Source organism: Petaurus breviceps, unplaced genomic scaffold, assembly GCF_028583685.1.
Source record: "Petaurus breviceps papuanus isolate PSGF00001 unplaced genomic scaffold, PetGlider_PUasm1.0 99, whole genome shotgun sequence".
Classification (NCBI taxonomy): Eukaryota; Metazoa; Chordata; class Mammalia; order Diprotodontia; family Petauridae; genus Petaurus; species Petaurus breviceps.
Window position 1 is genome coordinate 16,382,770 of NW_027187465.1, and position 18,525 is coordinate 16,401,294.

The window sequence follows — 18,525 nt, forward strand, 5'->3', positions numbered from 1 at the left end:
ATGTGCTTTGCAAACTTTATATTCCTAGTTTTTCTAGTTATTTCTCCTCAACTATTTGGTTTTTTTTTTTGTTTGTTTGTTTGGTTTGTTTTTATACTTTAAAAATTGTACTTTTGTACTTTAAAAAATAGAAAAAATGAGCTCATTTTTTCCTCATATTATTCCTCAAATTGTCCTCATAACAACCCAGGGAGATAGTTGCTATTATCATTTTCATTTTATGGATTAAAAAATTGAGGCAGAGAGATGCTAATTAATCTTCTATGGGCCACATAGCTAATTAGGTGTCAGAGGTTAAATTTGAACTCAGGACTTCCTGATTTCCAGTCCAGTGCCCTTTCTAACATACCATTGACCTGCTTCCACACCTTATGTAATATTTGTTTAGCCATTCCCTAATAATTGGCACCCCTGAGTTTTCTAGTTTTTTTTTTTTGCAACTGTGGAAAGAGCTAATATAAATATTTGTATGTATACATATGTTCTTTTCATCTTTATGTTTTTAACTTAATTGTATATACAGGAACTTATGCTGCTCTTCCACCAGTAAAATATGCTCTTCTCAGAGGAAAGAGCTTACTTGGCTTTTAGAGCTATAGTACTTAGTACAATTTCTAGTACACAGTAAGGGCTTAATAAATGGGGTGTAACTGCATTAATTTGAATTATTTCATTCAATACTTAGTAGATGCAAGGCAGCATGGTGCTGAATAGTTCAAGGTCATGTGACATGTTTTGTTTGTTTTTTTTCCCCAGTAGAACTGTCAGCTCTGCATAATTATGCTCAAGGTAAAATAGACTTTTATGCTGTCATTCCCAGCTCATTGTGCCTGTTATAGTATTCCAAGATAGACATGCACACATACACCCACTTCACCTGTGTCAAAGAAGCATTCAGGAACTGCTGGCAACAGTTTTCAGAAAGTCAAGTCATTCAGAAGCTTATTTTACCATAAAAAAAAAAGCTGTTGTTGCTATGTGATTAGAGATCCAGGTGGTGACACATGAAAATCATGAGCTAGTTGGAGATCTTTGCCATGCTCTGACCTGTTTGGGTAGGCAGAATTATCTTGACTTGTCTTTATGGACACCAAAACACTTTTATTATTATCTTTTTTTTTTTTTTTTTTTTTTGCTTTATTTATTTATTTATTTTTGGAGGGCAGTTGGGGTTAAGTAACTTGCCCAAGGTTACACGGCTGGTTTTTTTGTGTGGGTGTTAAGTGTTTGAGGCCGGAACCGAACTAGGTCCTCCTGACTCCGGGCCTGCACTTTACTCACTGCGCCACCTAGCCACCCCAAAACACTTTTATTTTTAAGTTCCATTAAAACCAACCTTTGTTGAATTTTTCACTGGTGATATTTCCAAGGAAATATCTTTGTTCTTTAAAATGTAAATCATTAATTCCTACAACTCATGAAAAAGAATAGCAGTAGAAATTCATAAGAGACAAATCCAAGAAAGGAGCCATTAATAAAAGTCCCTGGCCTCAGTGATATAAAAATATAATAAATAAATGTGACTAGAGAGGGGGAACCTGGTGATCCTAAGGTAAGAAGGCAGGTATAATTTGCCTTCATGAGACCTGAGAATTAGAACTGGAATCTCTAGCACTAGAGGAATCACAGAGGAGGAACCTTAGAGGTCATTAAGTTCAGCGTCCCACAATTTTTACAAATGGAGAAACTTAAACCCAGGGTCACATAGCTAGTACATGTATGAGGTGGGGTTCATACCCTGATCTTCTGGGCATTCAAAATCCTCATTTGGGTATTCAGAGCCATCCATGATCTAGCCTCTTCCTGCCTTTCCAGTCTTAGACCTCCCTCCCCATCACTTACTCCCTGATCCAGTGACTCTGGCCTCCTGGCTGTTCCACAAACAAGACTCTCCATTTCTCAGCCCTCAGCATTTTCTCTGGCTGTCTCTTATACCTAGAACATTTTTCCTCTTTGTCTTTACCTTCTGGTTTCCTTTAAGTCCCAACTATCTTTTACAACTTCACATTTTTTACAGGAAGCCTTTCCCAGCCCTTCTTAATGTTAGCGCCTTCCCTCAGTTGACTTTTTCCTGTTTCCTGTGGTTATCCTGTCTATCGCTTGCTTGTACATATTAGTTTCCTGGTGGCCCGCCTCTCCCCCACTTCCCCTCAAGCCCCCTCCGATTGTGAGTTTCTTGAGGGCAACGATTGCCTTTTGCCTCTTTGTGTATCCTCAGTTCTTAGCCTGGCACAGAGTAGACACTTAGCCCAACATATTACCCAATGCAATGAATAAAAGTTGATAGGAAGACCATTACATCTTAAGTTTTAATCATGTGAAAAAATATGAAGAACTAAAAGGGGGAAGTGTGGTAGGGAGAAAGAGAAGTGATACCATCATCCTTTTCTACTTTAGAAACTGAGTGGAAAGAGGAAACACATCAATTATGAAAAATCACAAACACAGTCCAGTGGCATAATAGAATAATACAAGGCAACTTACTTGATTCAGACATTTACTGGGACTCTAGCTCTTTGCCATGATCAAAGCAGCTAATGCTTTCTTACTTACCTTAACAATTTCATCATCCTTTGTTGACAAAATAATGAAGGAAACTGCTATTCTGTATCTATTTTTTTTTTTCTAGGAAGAAGTGGTTACTGGGACAAAATGATGGGAACCTTGTGGGGAAAAGACTACTTCAGTGTTAGAATTTGTGGTTAGAGAAGGAGAACACTATCATGGTTTGACTGGTACCCTAGATTTTAGAAGAGCAGATTTCAAAGGATTCAGAGAAAAGATCTCACGTCTTAAATTTTTGTAAGGGAAGTCAAGGAGGGAGGCAGGCAAGGCACTCGAGTTTAAGTGACTTGCCCAAGGTCACATGGCTAGTAAGTGTTAAGTGTCTAAGGTTGGATTTGAACTCAGGTCCTCCTGACTCCAGGGTTGGTGCTCTATTCACTGTGCCACCTAGCTGCCCCAAGAATTTTTGCAAGTAAAATTCCAAGACAAAGTTTCCAGGTATTAATATATCAATTTATTAACTAGGTGAGCCCCAGTAATGAATAAATTGATGGTCATTCGTTTCTCTTGGTAATCAGAGACTTAAGATGTAGGGTCTTGGATCATCTTAAAGTCTCCAATGTCTTACTGACAACACATTATTGGGACCTCCCCTGACAGCTCTGGTGAATATTTAATGAGGAGGTGAGCTAAGAGCTTGTCAACCCCTCCCTATTATCCCCTCATCACTGGGGAGGGGAGGGAGGTCATCTGAGGAATGAGGTTTGGTCTTAGAGTTCTGGGCCTGGAATCAGGAAGACCTGAATTTAAATTTGTCCTCAGACACTTAACCAACTCTGTGATGCTGGGCAAGTCACTTAGCCATGTTTGCCTCAGTTTCTTCATCTGTAAAATGAGCTGGAGAAAGCAAACTACTCCAGAATCTTTGCCAAGAAACCCTAAATGGGGTCATGAAAAGTTGGACGTGATTAAAACAAGTCAACAACAACATGAATTTTGAGCCCCCTCTAGCAATCTTGGCACCCCAATCAGGCTCTCTTTGGCTTTATTTCTCCTTCACAAACCAGATCACCACAAGATTGTCTTCCTCCCTTTTGTCCATCTAAGGCAAGCTGGGTTCTATTGATAGATTAAATTGAACAAGGCCCAGCCCAGCCTGGTTAAGGAGCAGTTAGTTGCCTTGGGGGCTTGAATTGATCACAGTATTTGCTCCAGCCCTTCAGAAAATGATTAACTTCTGTGATCACAGTATTGATCACAGCCCTTCAGAGAATGATTAACTTTTTCAGGAGTGGTGTCTTGACAGAAACAGGAAAAAAAAAAGGATGAATCAAAATTATAATTGGCTATTAACATAATAGCATAATATTAATTTCTCTCAAAGTTATAGATGATAAAAAATGGAATATAGATAGAGCCATTATACAACAATTTCACATCGAAGTTTAGCCATTGTAAATCAATGACTAATGCCAAAGAGTCCAAATGACTTAAGATCTGGAAATACTTTACTCATTTGCCAAGGGAGAGGTGGTAACACTGGTATATAACAGTGTTTCAGGGAAACACTGGTATAGAATATAAGGTCATTCTTAAAGTTTTTAAAAGAAGGATGATGGAAGATAATGAGCAGTGGTCCCTCATAAAATAGTGAGAAGTAATGGCAGGAATAACCAGTTTAAAGAAAGTTTTCTAAGAGGCCAAACAAAGCCTAAAGACTTTAAAGGATAAAACTGGAAGTAGAGCAACAAAAAAAATGAAAGATGGAAAAGATCTGCAAAGATTTTTATAAGAAAATTCTTACTTACATTAGGGAAACCACCCCATCTGTATCTTAATGTTGTTGTGGTTTGGGGGTGCTGAAATGCAAGGGGTACAGGGCATGGGTCTGCCTTTGAAAGAATTTGACCACTAAAGCTTTCTTTCATTCCAAGTAGTGAGTTTATTGCAACACTAGTAGAAGTGGGCCAGACTCTTAGTGAGTCTGCACATTTGCTACAATTGCTAATACAAGCAGTCCTGATTTTAAGAACCTGAGCATTTGATGAAGATGGGACTGATATTTTTATATAGAAAGACTGGGAAGAGCAGGATAGGATCTAGGGGTGGCAAGTAAACCAAAATTAAGTAATCTAGGTGGACTGGGCTGGGCCGATGCCTTGGGTGGAGGCACCAATGATCTGGGTTACTGAAATGTATGGGAAAATTCAGGGACTGGGTTCCTTTCAAAGACATGGTATATTCCTTTTAGGGGTTCAGATCCCATCCCCATTCATGTCACAGTTCCATCGGTATTTCTTGAAGTCAAAATAGCACATAATTTTTATAAAAATGTCAGAAACAACTGGATTAAATCAAATAAACAGAGGTTTATGCTAGAGACAACACTATTTTAGGGAAGATGAATTGATTCTCAAGATATGTAAAATAAGGGGAGAAAACAAAGACATGAGGGGGGTGGGCCTACTTCCACCCCACCCCCAACACCCCTTGGACCTTAAGATACCTTCCAGCTCTAGTTAAGTTTACCCTTATATCATTGCTAGCTCATGTTGACCTTCTTATGTTTCTCTTGATTCCTGTGTTTGTATTTCAAAGTTTCACAGCTCTACTGTTTTCATGGGGAATGTTTGGGGGGTATTTTATGGAAGGTATATTTTCCCCATATAGGTTTTTATTTGGTTTTACTGGATGAGTTATTCTTGGTTGCAAGCCTATAACTTTTGCCTTCTGGAAAACAGTATTCTAAGCACTCCACTCCCGAGTGGTGGCTTCTAATCATGTGATCCTGATTTTGGCTCCTCAGTACTGAATTCTTTCTTTCTTTCTAGCTGCTTGTACAATTTTTTTTTCTTTGATCTGGGAGGTTTTATATCTTGGTGATAATATTCCTAGGAGTTTTCATTTGGGGTTTCTCTCAGGAGGTGACCAGTGGTTTCACTTTGCCCTTTGATTCTAAGAGCTCTAAAGTTTTCTGTTAAGATTTCTAGGTTCTATTGTTATCATGGCTTCCAAGCCATGATAGACTGCAGCTGTGCACAGCCACTATCAGTGATCTAGAAAGCTCTTCAGGTTTAGAATGACAGAATTGCAGGCTCCCCTTTGGTCTGAGATATCTGCCATAGTTATTCTGTTGCAGGCTTTCCATTGGGGTAGAGGATGGAACCAATATTTTGTCTTAGGATCAGAGCCACTTTGCTCTGTACATAGTCAAAGTGCCATAACTTCTCACCTTGGAACACCACCCTTAGGCATACAGTCCCTCCTCAGCCCTCTTGGATTTGTGACTTCAGAACTGGGCAGAGAATAATAGTACTGTCTGTTGATATCTGGTTCTGTTTTCAGGATGGGGTCAGGGTCCTCCTGTATGTGTCTGGCCCTTATTCTTATTATATATGGCTTTCTGTGATTTTTTTTTTCTCTAGGATTTCCTGATCATCCATGGGTCTGGTGTGATTTCTAGCTCTTTATAAAAGAGTTTGTGTTGGGGAGCAAAGCTGCCCTTCCTCCTACTCTGTCATCCTGTCTCCTCCCCTTTGATAAAAAGGCTTTCCAAGAAAGTCTGGGGCATTTGCTTGGCATCCTGGTGTGATGATGACTAGCACCAGAAAGCAAGCAGAGCTGCTGAATTCTTATTTTGCTCTTGCTTATCTTCTGAGGAACGTGTCCTTTGGACTGGAAATCACAGACTGAAAATTACTTAACAGGGAGCAGATACCCAAGATAAGAAACGAGATTTTAGGAGCACGTCTAAAAATTCTGGAAAAAAAATTCTATTGTTGATTATTAGAAATCAACAGTTAGCCAATATCCAGAAAAGGAAGTGGTAATTACAAAGATACAACATTTGTTCCATCAGGTTCTGTCTTTCTAACCTCATTTCTGTTTCATAAGTATAAGTTGGCTTTAAATGTCAGAAGGGCTGTCACATGGAGAGTGGATTCAATTTGTTCTCTTTTGAACCAGATGGCAGAACCACTGGTAACAGGTGAAAGTTACCCAGAGGCCAGTTCAGCTGCAGTCTACTAGAACTTCCACTCAAAAGCAAGCCCTAGGAGTATTGCTCAGGCCCAAACACAGGGCAGGAATTTCCAGAGCTCAGATGGGGAGGGCAGTAAGCAGTCTTTGCCCTGACTCATACCACCTGAGGAGCCCTGAAAGATTGCAGGTCTCTAGTATGAAATATCTCCCAAGCCCTGGAATAACACAACACTCAATAGCCCCCAACATAGTAGCAGTAGACCCATGAAGACAAAAGCCTAATTCAGAAATTTTGAGACATAGCAAAAAGATTGAAGCCAAGAAGTAGACCAGTAAAATAAACAAACCTCACCAAAAAGAGCCATTATGGTGACAGGGACACTCAAGACATAAACTATGAATAGGAGAATGACACCAAAACATATGTAAGCAAAGTCTCAAAGAAAAACACAGCTTTACCACAAGTCCAGCCACAATTTCTAGAAGAAATAAAGCAAGAATTGTACCTTATAGCTTATCATACTGAAAAATGACCAAAGAAGATTATTATGATACCTTTGAGGAATCTTTCATTATATTTACCATTGGCTTAGGAATCAGAAAGCAAAGATTATCCAAATGCTATTTAGAGCCATTTGATAGGGTAAGAGGAGTATTAATTCCCATTTTTTCCATTTAATGATGTAGTTGTGAGATAAAAAAATAGTAATTTTTTTTCCTTTGTCACAGGTATGGTCTTCAGTAAGTCAAATGATCAAGTATTGTGCTAATATGTTAAAGCATTGTGCTAAAGTGAATGATCAAGCTTGGGGGTATAGAGAAAGGCAAAACAATCTGCTATTAAGCAGTTTAAATTTTAATGGAAGAGACAACATGCAAAAAACTATGTCATAGAAGATATATACAAGAAAAATTGGAGACAATCAATAAAGAGAAGGCAGTTGGTATTAAACAGGATTAGGAAAGGCTTCCTGTAGCAGGTGGTATTTTAGCTAGGGCTTAAAGAAAACCAGGAAAGAGATGTGGAGAGAGAGCATCCCAGGCATGGGAGATTGCCAGTAAAAATGTATGGAGTCCATAGATGGCTTGTCTTGTTTGAGGAACAGCAATGAGGCCTGAATTGTAGAGTACATGTATGGGGAATAAGTTTTTAAAAGCCTGCAAAGTTAATACAGAGTATTCTATAATTTGATCTTGGAGGTAATAAGTGGCCATTGAAATGTATTGAATAGAGAGGTAACGTACTTGGTCTTGGGCTTCATAAAGGTCAGTTTGAAAGCTGAACAGAGGATTGACCAGAGTGGGGAGAGACTTGTGGCAGGCAGACCATTCAGAAACCTTTTCTAATAGTCTTATCACTGTGGTGATAAGGGTCTCCATTATAGTGGTGGCATTGTTAGAGGAGAGGAGGTGTACATGAGAGATGTTATAAAAGTAAAATTGACAGACTTTGGGAACAGATTGGATATGGGTGGTGAGAAAAAGTAAGGAGTTGAGTATGACACTGTCAAGCCAAGCACGATCAGCTTTCCAGAGGACTGCTGTTGTGAACAGCTTTCAAGGTTCTGATTACATAGTATAGCAAACTCTCCATTCAATAACAAATCAGAGCAAAACATTCACAAAAAATCAAGGTACAGCATTCACCATGTTACAACTCAACAACTTATCACTAAAATGTCCACATAGTTTTCAACAAAATACAGTCATTTAGTAACTAAATCACTCAATCATCCTTAAGGAGGATTGCTTTCTTAAGGGACACAAAGTACAAAAGTCAAAGCCCTCTACTCATGGGGTGCAATTAAATTACAGTTTCATCAGTCACTACTCAGTGCCCATGGAGAGGTCTTTTCATCTTGATTCAGGGCAGGCTTTCAGCTTCCATGGTTCCTCTTCCATGGTCCCAGCTCCTGCCTGAATCTAACCAATTGCCACCTGAGTTCAAAGACAGCTCCCAGCTCTCCATGCAGTTCCTGCTCCACATTAGAGCTCATGGTGTCTGTTCGAAGTCTCTGTTCCTGGGAAGACAAGGCTTAATGAAGCCATAATAGCATTTACACACATTAACAAAGCCACGTCAGCATTTGTGCAAAATACCAGCACTACAGACATGCTTTCTCAGTCTTCAGCAGCTCTTGCCGGCCCTTGAAAGTCTTGCAACCACAAGCCCGAGTTCTTTGTCAGTTCTCATTTCTCTTCTCAGTTCTCAGTTCTCAGTTTAGCCCAACAGTACCAGCCCAGCCTCCAGATGCTCACTGAGAAAAATTCTCTCCCTTGTGAGTTGCGTACCGAGATCGGAACGCAACTCACCCCCCCCCCCCCCCCCTCCCCCTCTCTCTCCCTCCCTCCTCTTCCGACCCCCCCTCCCCCTCTCCCTCCCTCACCCCCCACCCTTCCCCTGGCAGCAACCGCTTTGCCTCCATGTCCAGTTTGAAATGTTCAGTAGACTTTTGGAGATATGATTAGAGATCAGGAAAGAAGTAAGACTGGATAAGTAATTTTGGGAATCATCTAACAAAGATGATAATTGAATCCATGGAAACTGATAAGAGCATCGAGAGAAATAATATAAAAGAAGAGAAAAGGATCCAGAACCAGTCCTGGTGGTTACTCACAATGGACATGACTTGGGTCGGGATTAATCATAGGAGACTATGAAGTTATAGTCAAGTATAGTGTCATGAAAACTTAGAAAGAAGTAAGAGAGTATCAAGGAATGGAGGGTGGTTGACCATGTCAACTAAAGCATAGACTGCACAGAGGTCAAGAACAAATATTATTGTGTTTAGGACATTTTGTGAATGGGGAATCATTTACTGAATTCTTAAAATAATTCTACATTAAAAATGGAATTGTCATATTATTAGCAGTAATGTCAGGTTTGGACACGGGGGATTTCTAGAGTTATGGTGACCCATTTTTCATTAATACATTTAGGTAGTCCTTACTCACAGTTTCTATATTTAGGAAAATTAAAATATTAACTTGAATTGATATTTTAAGTAGCTGAATTTTGTTGCTAGTTCTTTTCCTTGGAAAGTTTAATATAAAATTATGTACCTTTTTGCTCCTGAAATGAGATTGGGAAGAGAGCAAGAAAATCTTTGATGCCCTTCAAATATTAGAAAGTTGTGGAAATTTCACAGTATGAAGCTTCATTTTGACATATATGTATGTGTCTTATACACACACTTAGACACATATACTTAAGTGATTCTTTGATCTAATTGATGTGGACATTACCTCCAGTAGTATCAGATACGTCTCATCCATGCTTTCTCCTTATGTAGGATTCCTTTCCATGCTTTTCTCCATTTCATCCATTCCTTTCCAGAAATCTTCACCTTGATCCTTTTACATTTTGTCATCCTCCATGCAACACTCTGCATGTCCAGTGCTATGTAACTCACCCACTTCTTTTCTGAGCATACTTTTTCCTGAGGCTGTTTTTTCCACTACTTATTGAAATGTAGGTCACTGTTAGAAATACATTGTAGCTTACTTGTAACCACCAGTGCTTCACTCCGTTGTCCTTTGGATGTCCCACAACTTGAATTCTTTAGCGATTGTAGTATTCCAAGAATCACTTTCATATAGCATTACTGAAAGAACATTTATGTTAGGATTGTTTTTTTGCCTGGGGTGCAGCTTGTAATCATTGAAAGCACTGTGTAAATTGCCAAATGAAATCCAGCCTGCTGTGTTCTCCTATTAAATCCTGGTCCTAACTGCAGTGCTGGTCTCATATATATGCACAACTATACCAACTCAAAGAACCCTCTCTTGTCATTCTCATCAGCTTCTATGGGTTCAATTATCATCTCAATGTAGATGATTCCCAAAGCTTTGTAACTGTATATCTAGCCCTGTTCGGTCTCCTGAGCTTTACTCCCACATCACTACCTGCTTTCTGAACATCTCTATTTGTATCACCTATCCATTTCGCCAAGTCCAAAATGGAAGGAATTATTCCCTCTCCCCCTCCACTTACAGAAACTCATTTATCTAACATTTCATAATTCTGTTGAGGGTTCCACTGTCTTTGTAATCATCCAGTTTCAAGACCTTGGAGTCATTCTTAACTATTTTCTCTTTTCCCCCAGGTCCCCACCGCCATATGCAAATAAATTACCCAGTCCTGTTGATTTTACATCCTTAACATATCTTCTCTTGACTTGTACAGACACTTCCTTTCTGTAGCTTACCTTTCCACTTGCCTACACTGGTCTAGTAGCTGTCTGATTTGTTTCCTCAGCCTGTAGGCTCCCTTCTCTCCTGTCTGCTATTCACACAGCTGCCAAACTGATATTCCAAAAGCATGCTACCCACTGTGCCACCCATCCTTTCTTTTAGCATCTCTCTGGCACTTCTGTGAATAAAATAGAACCACCTCAGTCTGGCCTTAAAGCCCTTCCCAAACTGTCTGCCTCCTACCTCTCTTCATGGTTTTATTTCATATTATTCCCCTTCACACATTCTCCATTCCATCCAAGTTCCTACTCACTGTTGCCTGGACTTGACTTTCTTTCTTCCAAAGCCTTCCTTTACACAGTCTGTCTGCACACCCTCACTTGAAAAGCACTCCCTGCTCATCTCTATTTCTTGGGATCTTTAACTTCTGTCTGGTCTCACTTCCCATACCATCTACTAGACGAAGCCTCCTTGCATTCCCTTATGTGATAGGGCTCTTTTCCTCCTCCAGTGACATATGTTTTATTTTCTTGTAGACATGTTCTATTTCGCTAGGAAAATGTAAGCAATTTGAGAGCAGGGACTGGTCTTCATTTTCTTTTTATGTCTTAGTGCCTCCTTATTAGGGTGAAATGAATGAACTGGCCTTTTCTAAGGATATGCTTCTGGGTCATAGACATTTTCCATCTTTTTCATTTTTTCTTTATGGAGTGTTTGTCTGATCTCTTGATTAATAACATGTTAGTGAGGAGCTCTTTTAGAGAATTTCGTTGTCTCTAGAGAATCCTTCCTTCTTTTGGTCTGTGTACATCCATGATTTTCAGTGACCAGATGCCCTCCTGATTTCTTCTCTCCTTTTCATTATTAGTGAGAACATCATCGAAAAGAATTTTCTCTAGTTGTGTTTTTCAAAGAATCTTGTCTGAATTTAACATGTGCATAAGTGCCTCTTTATTGGAGAATATTAAGTCTGATTGTTGTTTTACCAGATCAAGACTAGGAAGTATATGGGTCATGACTTGTTTCATAACTTGTTTTCATGATCATTTCTTTGGCATTACATAAGAACCTTTCACTAGTTTTGGTATATTCCCTTCCTAAGTTGTCTTTGTAGAACTCTTTCTCTAGTACATAAGTGAGCAAGGATTATTTAGAAACTCTTTTAAAAAAACAAACCACTACAGATTGTCAACACCCACTTAAGAATTTGTGCCATAGAAGAAAAGTACAAATGAAAACAATACTAGGAATTCCCCTCACACCCAGGAAATTCATGAATAGGACAAAAGTTTGAAACAGTCAGAATTGGAAGGGCAGGGCGGCGGGGTGCTGCAAATGACGTGAAGATTTCTGGGGAAAGATAGTGAGTACCCTTGAACATGTTGACTTTCAGAGGCCTATGGGATCATCCATTAGGATTTCTACTAGGTGTTTAGTGATATGAAACTGGAGCTCAGGAGAGAACCAAAGGTTTTTGTATAAGTATAGGCATCATCTATAAAGTGATCATAATTAAATTTATGGTGACTAATGAGGTTACTAAGAAAAAACACCTCCTAGAATAACACAGTGGGAATACCCATGGTGTAGGACCTGCGCATAAATGATTCTGCAGAGGGGGCTGAGGAAGGGCAGCCAGTCAGATCAGAAGATGATTGAGGAAATAATGCCGCAAAAACTTAGAGAGGAGTGATCCTGCAGGAGGGGCAGGTGATGATCAGTCTCACATGCTGTAGAGAGGTCAGAAAGCAACCAGACTGAGAAGAGACCAGCAGATGGGGCGTGTAAGAGAGCTCTGGCCACTTTGGGGAGAGCATGTTCATTTAAGCAGTGAGAGAAAAGTCAGCATAAATTTTAAGGGATTCAGAAGCAAGTGAGAGGAGAGGAAGTGGACTCACAATTGTAGTAGTTCAGAGGAAGGGGGAGACAGGAAATGGAATATCATGTATGGGGAATAGCAAGAGGGCCCATCTGCATCAAAGGGAGTAATATGGGAGCAATCTGGAAACAAGGGTGGAAGCCAGATTGTGAAGGACTTTGTGTAATCCTGGAGATTTTGTTATTAATCCTTGCGGCAGTACATCACTGGACTTTTTGAACAGGAGTGACATGATCATATTTCTTTTAAAAGGGAAGAGAAAGAAGGAAATTAAGCATTTATCTAGCCTTGTGCCTGCTTATGTGCCAGGGAATGTGCAAAGCGATAACATTTCTAGTAACATCACACATCATAAGAGATAACGTTAAAAAAGTTATGTCATTAACCCTCGCAACAACTCTTTGCAATAGATACTGTTAGTACCCCCACTTTATAATCAAGGAGACTTAGGCAAACTGTGTCATTGAGGGTCATACAGATCCTGAGGATCTGAGGTCAGATTTGATTTCAGGTCTCGACTCCAGGCTTGTTGCCTCTCTCTGTTGTGCCACTTATCTGCCTCTCAGAATCACCTTTGATCCTCACAACTCTGGGAGGTCTATTTCACAGTTGAGGTAACTGAGGTAAACGGGGTCACAGAGCAAGCAAGTGTCTGAGGCAGGATTTGAATTCAGGTCTTCCTCACTTGAGGCCAAGTGCTTTATCTATCTAGCCACCTAGCTGGCTCTAATAATCACATTTGATTTTAAGAATATTAATTTGGCAGCTGGGTCTAGAGAGGAAAGATTGGTGACAGGAAGGCCTGCTACTAGGTTGGTACAGTAATAGAAGGGAAGAGATATGATGCAAGGTCTGAAATGGAATGATGTGTGGAGAGATAGATGGAGAGATTTTCAAGGTGGAAATGGTTTGACTTGACACAGATTGAATAAAGGGGTGTCAGAGATTGAAGAGTTGAGATAAATCTGAGGTTGTGAACCGGTGTGATTGGAAGAGTGATGGTATCCATGACAAACTGGGAAGTTGGGGTAAAGGACACGTATGTGTGTGTAGTTGGGGTAAAGAACACGTGTGTGTGTGTGTGTGTGTGTGTGTGTGTGTGTGTGTGTAATCAAAGTTACTTTGGGACATTTTAAAATTTGAGATGCCCATGGGACATTCAGATAGAAATTTCTAGTAATCATGTGAGTTGTATGTCAGTCTTGGATTTCTTTATAACTTGGATTTCTGGACCTTTCCTGTGTGCATATCACATTCTACAAATCATATTCCCCCAAATAAATCTTCATGTCTTTCCCTACCTTTTCCCCTTGCCCTCTCCCTTCCCCTTTCCCCCTTCCTGAGTAAACTTCCTTTGGGCATTAATTAGGTTATTTTTCTTCTTTTCTTCCTTAGTCTCCCTAGCACAGGGCCCTGCACATGGTAAGCACTTAATACATGTTTGTTGACTTGAACACAATAGTTTGTTTCTTGTCTTCCTTCCACCTCAGAGAAATCCACTCATAATACACAGACCTGTCAGTAAGTGAAAAATCTATATATCATCAGTAATACCATCACTCCATCACTACATCAAACTTTAAGAGTTCAGATTCAAGGATCAGTAATTGCCATTGCTGGTTTGTGGAGTAGTGATAATACCTTTTTGTTGACATTTCCAGGCAAAGAAATGGAATCTACAGTGTCCACAACAGCTACTAGCCCACATATACTGAACTTTAGATTGTATTATCGGCACACTATCTCCATTTCCCTACTGTGTCCTTGGCTGCCCTCCGCTTTCTGATGTGAAATCAGAAATCAACATTTGTGATTTTTAGTAGTTGTAGTGTGGCAGTGGTTCCCAAACATCTTTCACACATGTGCTGTATGGTCATATTAGATTTAATTTTATGTTTTGCTGTTTTCTCAGGATAGTCACCCTTTCACTCATGTCGCCCTCTCTGTAAACTCTTTGAGCTTCCATATTAATTCATAATTTATTCCTTCTGTGATCTTATTTAGTCAATGGTTCTTTTGGGTATTGCTATATAGAATCTGCAAGGGAATGGAGTATCTTAGATGCTTAAGTATCATTAGAAGGCAGTGTTGGATAACCTTGAAATCTTAGTGTTGATTAGTTTGTATACCAATTGAAACAGTAAAACAAAATCTTTGAGCCAGTGACTAAAATATCTAATGGTTCTCAAGTTTTATTCCTTCATCTCTCCATGTTGTTTCATCTATAATTTAATATATCACTTGTACTTTAACAAAAAAAATAAGTCAGTATGTATTAACATCATTTATAGCAAAATAGACTGGATCACTTTGAGAAATTCTCATTATTTTGGACAAGTGCAAGTTCTATTGAAATTTACTGACTTTTAAAATGAAGTTAATGTGGTATTTTTTTTAACTTTCTTCCATTTTATGATGAAGGATCTAGGCCTTTCTCTCTCTTTCTGTCTCTCTCTGTCTCTCACTCTTATCTTTCTATTTTTATTTACTTTTGCTTTCCTTTATTTGTTTATATTTTCTCTGTGATAGGGGTATAGTGGCACTTTACATTCTATCAGAATTTCCCAGTAGATGCATTGAAAAATGAGTGGTAGCCATCTTGCAGTAAAGAGTGATCTAAGTCAGCTTGCTGAGTTAATTGTTCCTTCCAAAATCAATTTTTCTTTATTTAAGGGCTTTAAAAGTGGTTATATTATTATTGAAACCATTAAAAGCTTCATTCTTGATTGTTTGTAGGTGCCTGATGGATAAAAATTTTGTCAGGATTGGTAAATGGTTCGTTCGGCCCTATGAAAAGGATGAGAAGCCAGTCAACAAAAGGTTAGTAATATGTTTACTTCTTAGAAGGCTGGGCCTGTCTGTTGGTTTTTTTTTCTCTGTTCTATCCATACCAGTCTGTGGAAAAGAACTTATTTATTCTCAGGTAGCCTTAACATCTTTGGGGTGTAACTGTATTTCAGGGTCCTGTGACTTACTCTGCGTTGGGCTAGAAATGTGACGTCAGATGATTGCTGTGATACCTGTGTCCAAGCCATTGGTTATTACTAACCTTTGTGCAACTGGAACACACACATGCTTTTCTTCAAGAATTTCCACTACTTGATATATAGTGTTTTGTTTCTGCTTTATTTTTTAATTTGAGTGAATTTCAAAATGATGATAATATTGGTGAAGCAAGGGTTTCTGTGATTAAAAAAAGCGAGGTTGTAGCAAAATGGTGATTATTAATTATACCTCTAAATTGTCACCCCCTTTAGCCACCATAAATATGATCTAACTGATTCATTGATACCAGCCATCAAAATTTAGTCAAATCTAAATTTATAAGGAGAATCAATTGAAATTAAAATCTGAATTCAGATGAAGGAGGGAATTCATAGAAGGCAGTCCATTTCAGGAAAGAAATCAGTCAGTTTGGCTTAAATGTAGAGTATACAAAGGGCAGTAATACGAAATAAGCCTGGAAAGTGGTTTGAAGCCAAATTGTGACAGGCTTTAAATACTAAGGTAAAGATTTTGTTTTGTCCTCAAAGTATTAGGGAGCTACCAAAGACTATTCAGGAGGGAAGTGACATAGACTTGTGGTTCAGGAAGATTATTTTGGGAACTATGTGAGGGATGAATTAGAGAGGAGAGAAACTGGATGCAGGAAAACCAATTTGGTTACCTCCTATTTGCTCTATTATGGGAAAAAAAAAACTGCTGTAGAGATTCATTATAGGTGCAAAATCCATATTTTTAGAACAATTTTCTTTTAAGCATTTTCAAAATGGTAATCTTGATACATATTGTGATCACCTTATAGAAAGAAGGAATGTCCAGTTGGTTGTGGAGCCTAGAGGAAGCAGTGCACAGCATTTAAAAGCTATCTGATTTACTGTTACAATAGAGCAGCACTGTTTGTGTAGTGTATTATCAGATACTTTCTGTGAAACAAAATCAAAGGCTATCAGTGTGACATTACTGAAGATAGGTTCTATTTGTGTTAACGCATTAATTTAACCTTGAGAATGAAAGTTATAAATTTGGCTGTTGACTCTTATTAGCTTCTACTGTGGAACTTTATGATGTTTCAAAAGTCTTTAAATCATCATACCAATTTCAGTTTCTCCCCAAACTTTCTTGTCTGTCTCTGTTGGTCTCTCTTCTTTCTCTTTTTTGTTTTTCTCCTTATGTTGAGTCAGGTCTTGACATGAATTGAATTTAAGATTGTAATTTAAACTTCAGCAGATAATTTGTCCTTTTCTTTGAAATGTATGAAACTTACTTGTGCCAATGTCAAAAGGCAAAACCATCAAGGGAATTTTTTCCCTCCACTGTAATTATTTGTAAGGTTGACAATCAGGGAGCCTCTCAGTTTTGATTTCCACTCCTGCTACTGATTTGCTTATGAAACAACATGACCTACCGTGATTGTATTCCTTAGGATAATATTAGGGACATTAGAATTTGCCACAGGCACACCTTGATCAAGTCATCAAAAAGCATTTATTGAACACAAGACATTTATTGTTGTTGTTACAAGGCACTCCTAGGCACTGGGTATACAAAGAAAGACCCAGAACAAAAGGGACTGCCTTCCAGGAGCTCCCAGGCTGATCAGGGGAGTCAATGTGCAAACATGTATATAAAAAACAAGATAAATACAGAATAAATTGGAGATGATTTCCAAAAGAATGCACAGGAGTTAAGGAGGATGAAAAAAGCTTTCTGTAGAATACTGAACTTTGGCTGAAACTTGAAAAAAGCCAAGGCAGCCAGGAGGGAGAGAATTGTAGGCATGGATGGATAAAGAACCTCATGGGAGGAATAGCAGGGAAGGTGGTGTCACTGGATCATAGAGATAGATCACCAGGGGAGAAAGGGACCATTTCCTTATGTGTGAAAATTTAATAGCCTTTTAGGGATTGGCCTGGTTTTGCATATCAAGAGGCAATTAATGTCTCCTTGTGTTTAGTGAATCTTGCCAGTACCTATTAATCCGAAGGCTAAGCTAACCGTGTATTTATTTTTTTAAAAGGAATAAATCTGTTGCATAGAGGAATAGATGGATATTATCATTACCAAGACTTTCAATCATTTACTCTCCTGATTGTTCTAGTTGATTGACTTTCCTTGGTAGTAAATTGTATGTATTTAGAAGTATAGTATACTTAGTTGTTGTTTTTTTGTGTGTTTTTTTGGGGGGGGGAGCAGTTGGGGTTAAGTGACTTGCCCAAGGTCACATGGCCAGTTTTTTTTTTTTGTGTGTGTGTGTGTGTGTGTGTGTGTTAAGTGTCTGAGGTTGGATTTGAACTCAGGTCCTCCTGACTCCAGGGCCAGTGCTCTATTCACTGCGCCACCTAGTGGCCCCCCCACTTAGTTTTGACTCTTAGTTGGAGTCTACTGGTTTGAAAATGAAGTGCTGAACTTGTTAGCTTAATTAATCCCATTCCTTTTAGAGCTGGTATAGTCCATCTATTACAGGGGTTGTCTTTTGTGTGTGTGTGTGTGTGTGTGTGTGTGTGTGTGTGTGTGTGTGTGTTTCCCTTTCCCCCATTGGCAAATTAGTAAAGCAGGAAAAATATGAATGAACCTAAATTTATTACTTCACAAGGTAAGTTTTATCTCTGTTGTAACATTTTAAATCAATGGTATAGTCTTAAATTTGGGAACATAATTCAAAGATAGCATCATATCACTTTTGCTTTTTCAGAGCCTTTGATATTGTCATTTAAACAAAATCTCTGTATATTATAAGCAGGAATTTGTGCAATAGCATATTAACTGATACGGTTTCCCTGAATTGATTCCTTTTATCTAGAGTTATGTCTATGTTAGATTTCTTTCTTAGGGACATGTGAATTTGTTTGCTTTTCAGGTATTATCATTCTCATAAAAATATGGTATTACTATTGATGCTAAAAGATCTTCTGAGTATTTTCTGTGGATTGGGAATTTGTGAGCAGTATCAGTTAATAACTCAG

General features: G+C 38.7%; 1 protein-coding gene across 4 annotated transcripts in view; it reads left to right on the forward strand.

Annotated features, from left to right (window-relative positions):
- MED13L (mediator complex subunit 13L) overlaps positions 1-18,525 on the forward strand; it is a 428,655-nt gene that overhangs the window by 238,104 nt on the left and 172,026 nt on the right. For all 4 annotated transcript variants that reach the window (XM_069081430.1, XM_069081432.1, XM_069081431.1 and 1 more), the window contains one exon: positions 15,296-15,379. In XM_069081430.1, coding sequence (XP_068937531.1) covers positions 15,296-15,379 — 84 coding nt within the window. The remainder of the gene's footprint in view (positions 1-15,295; positions 15,380-18,525) is intronic.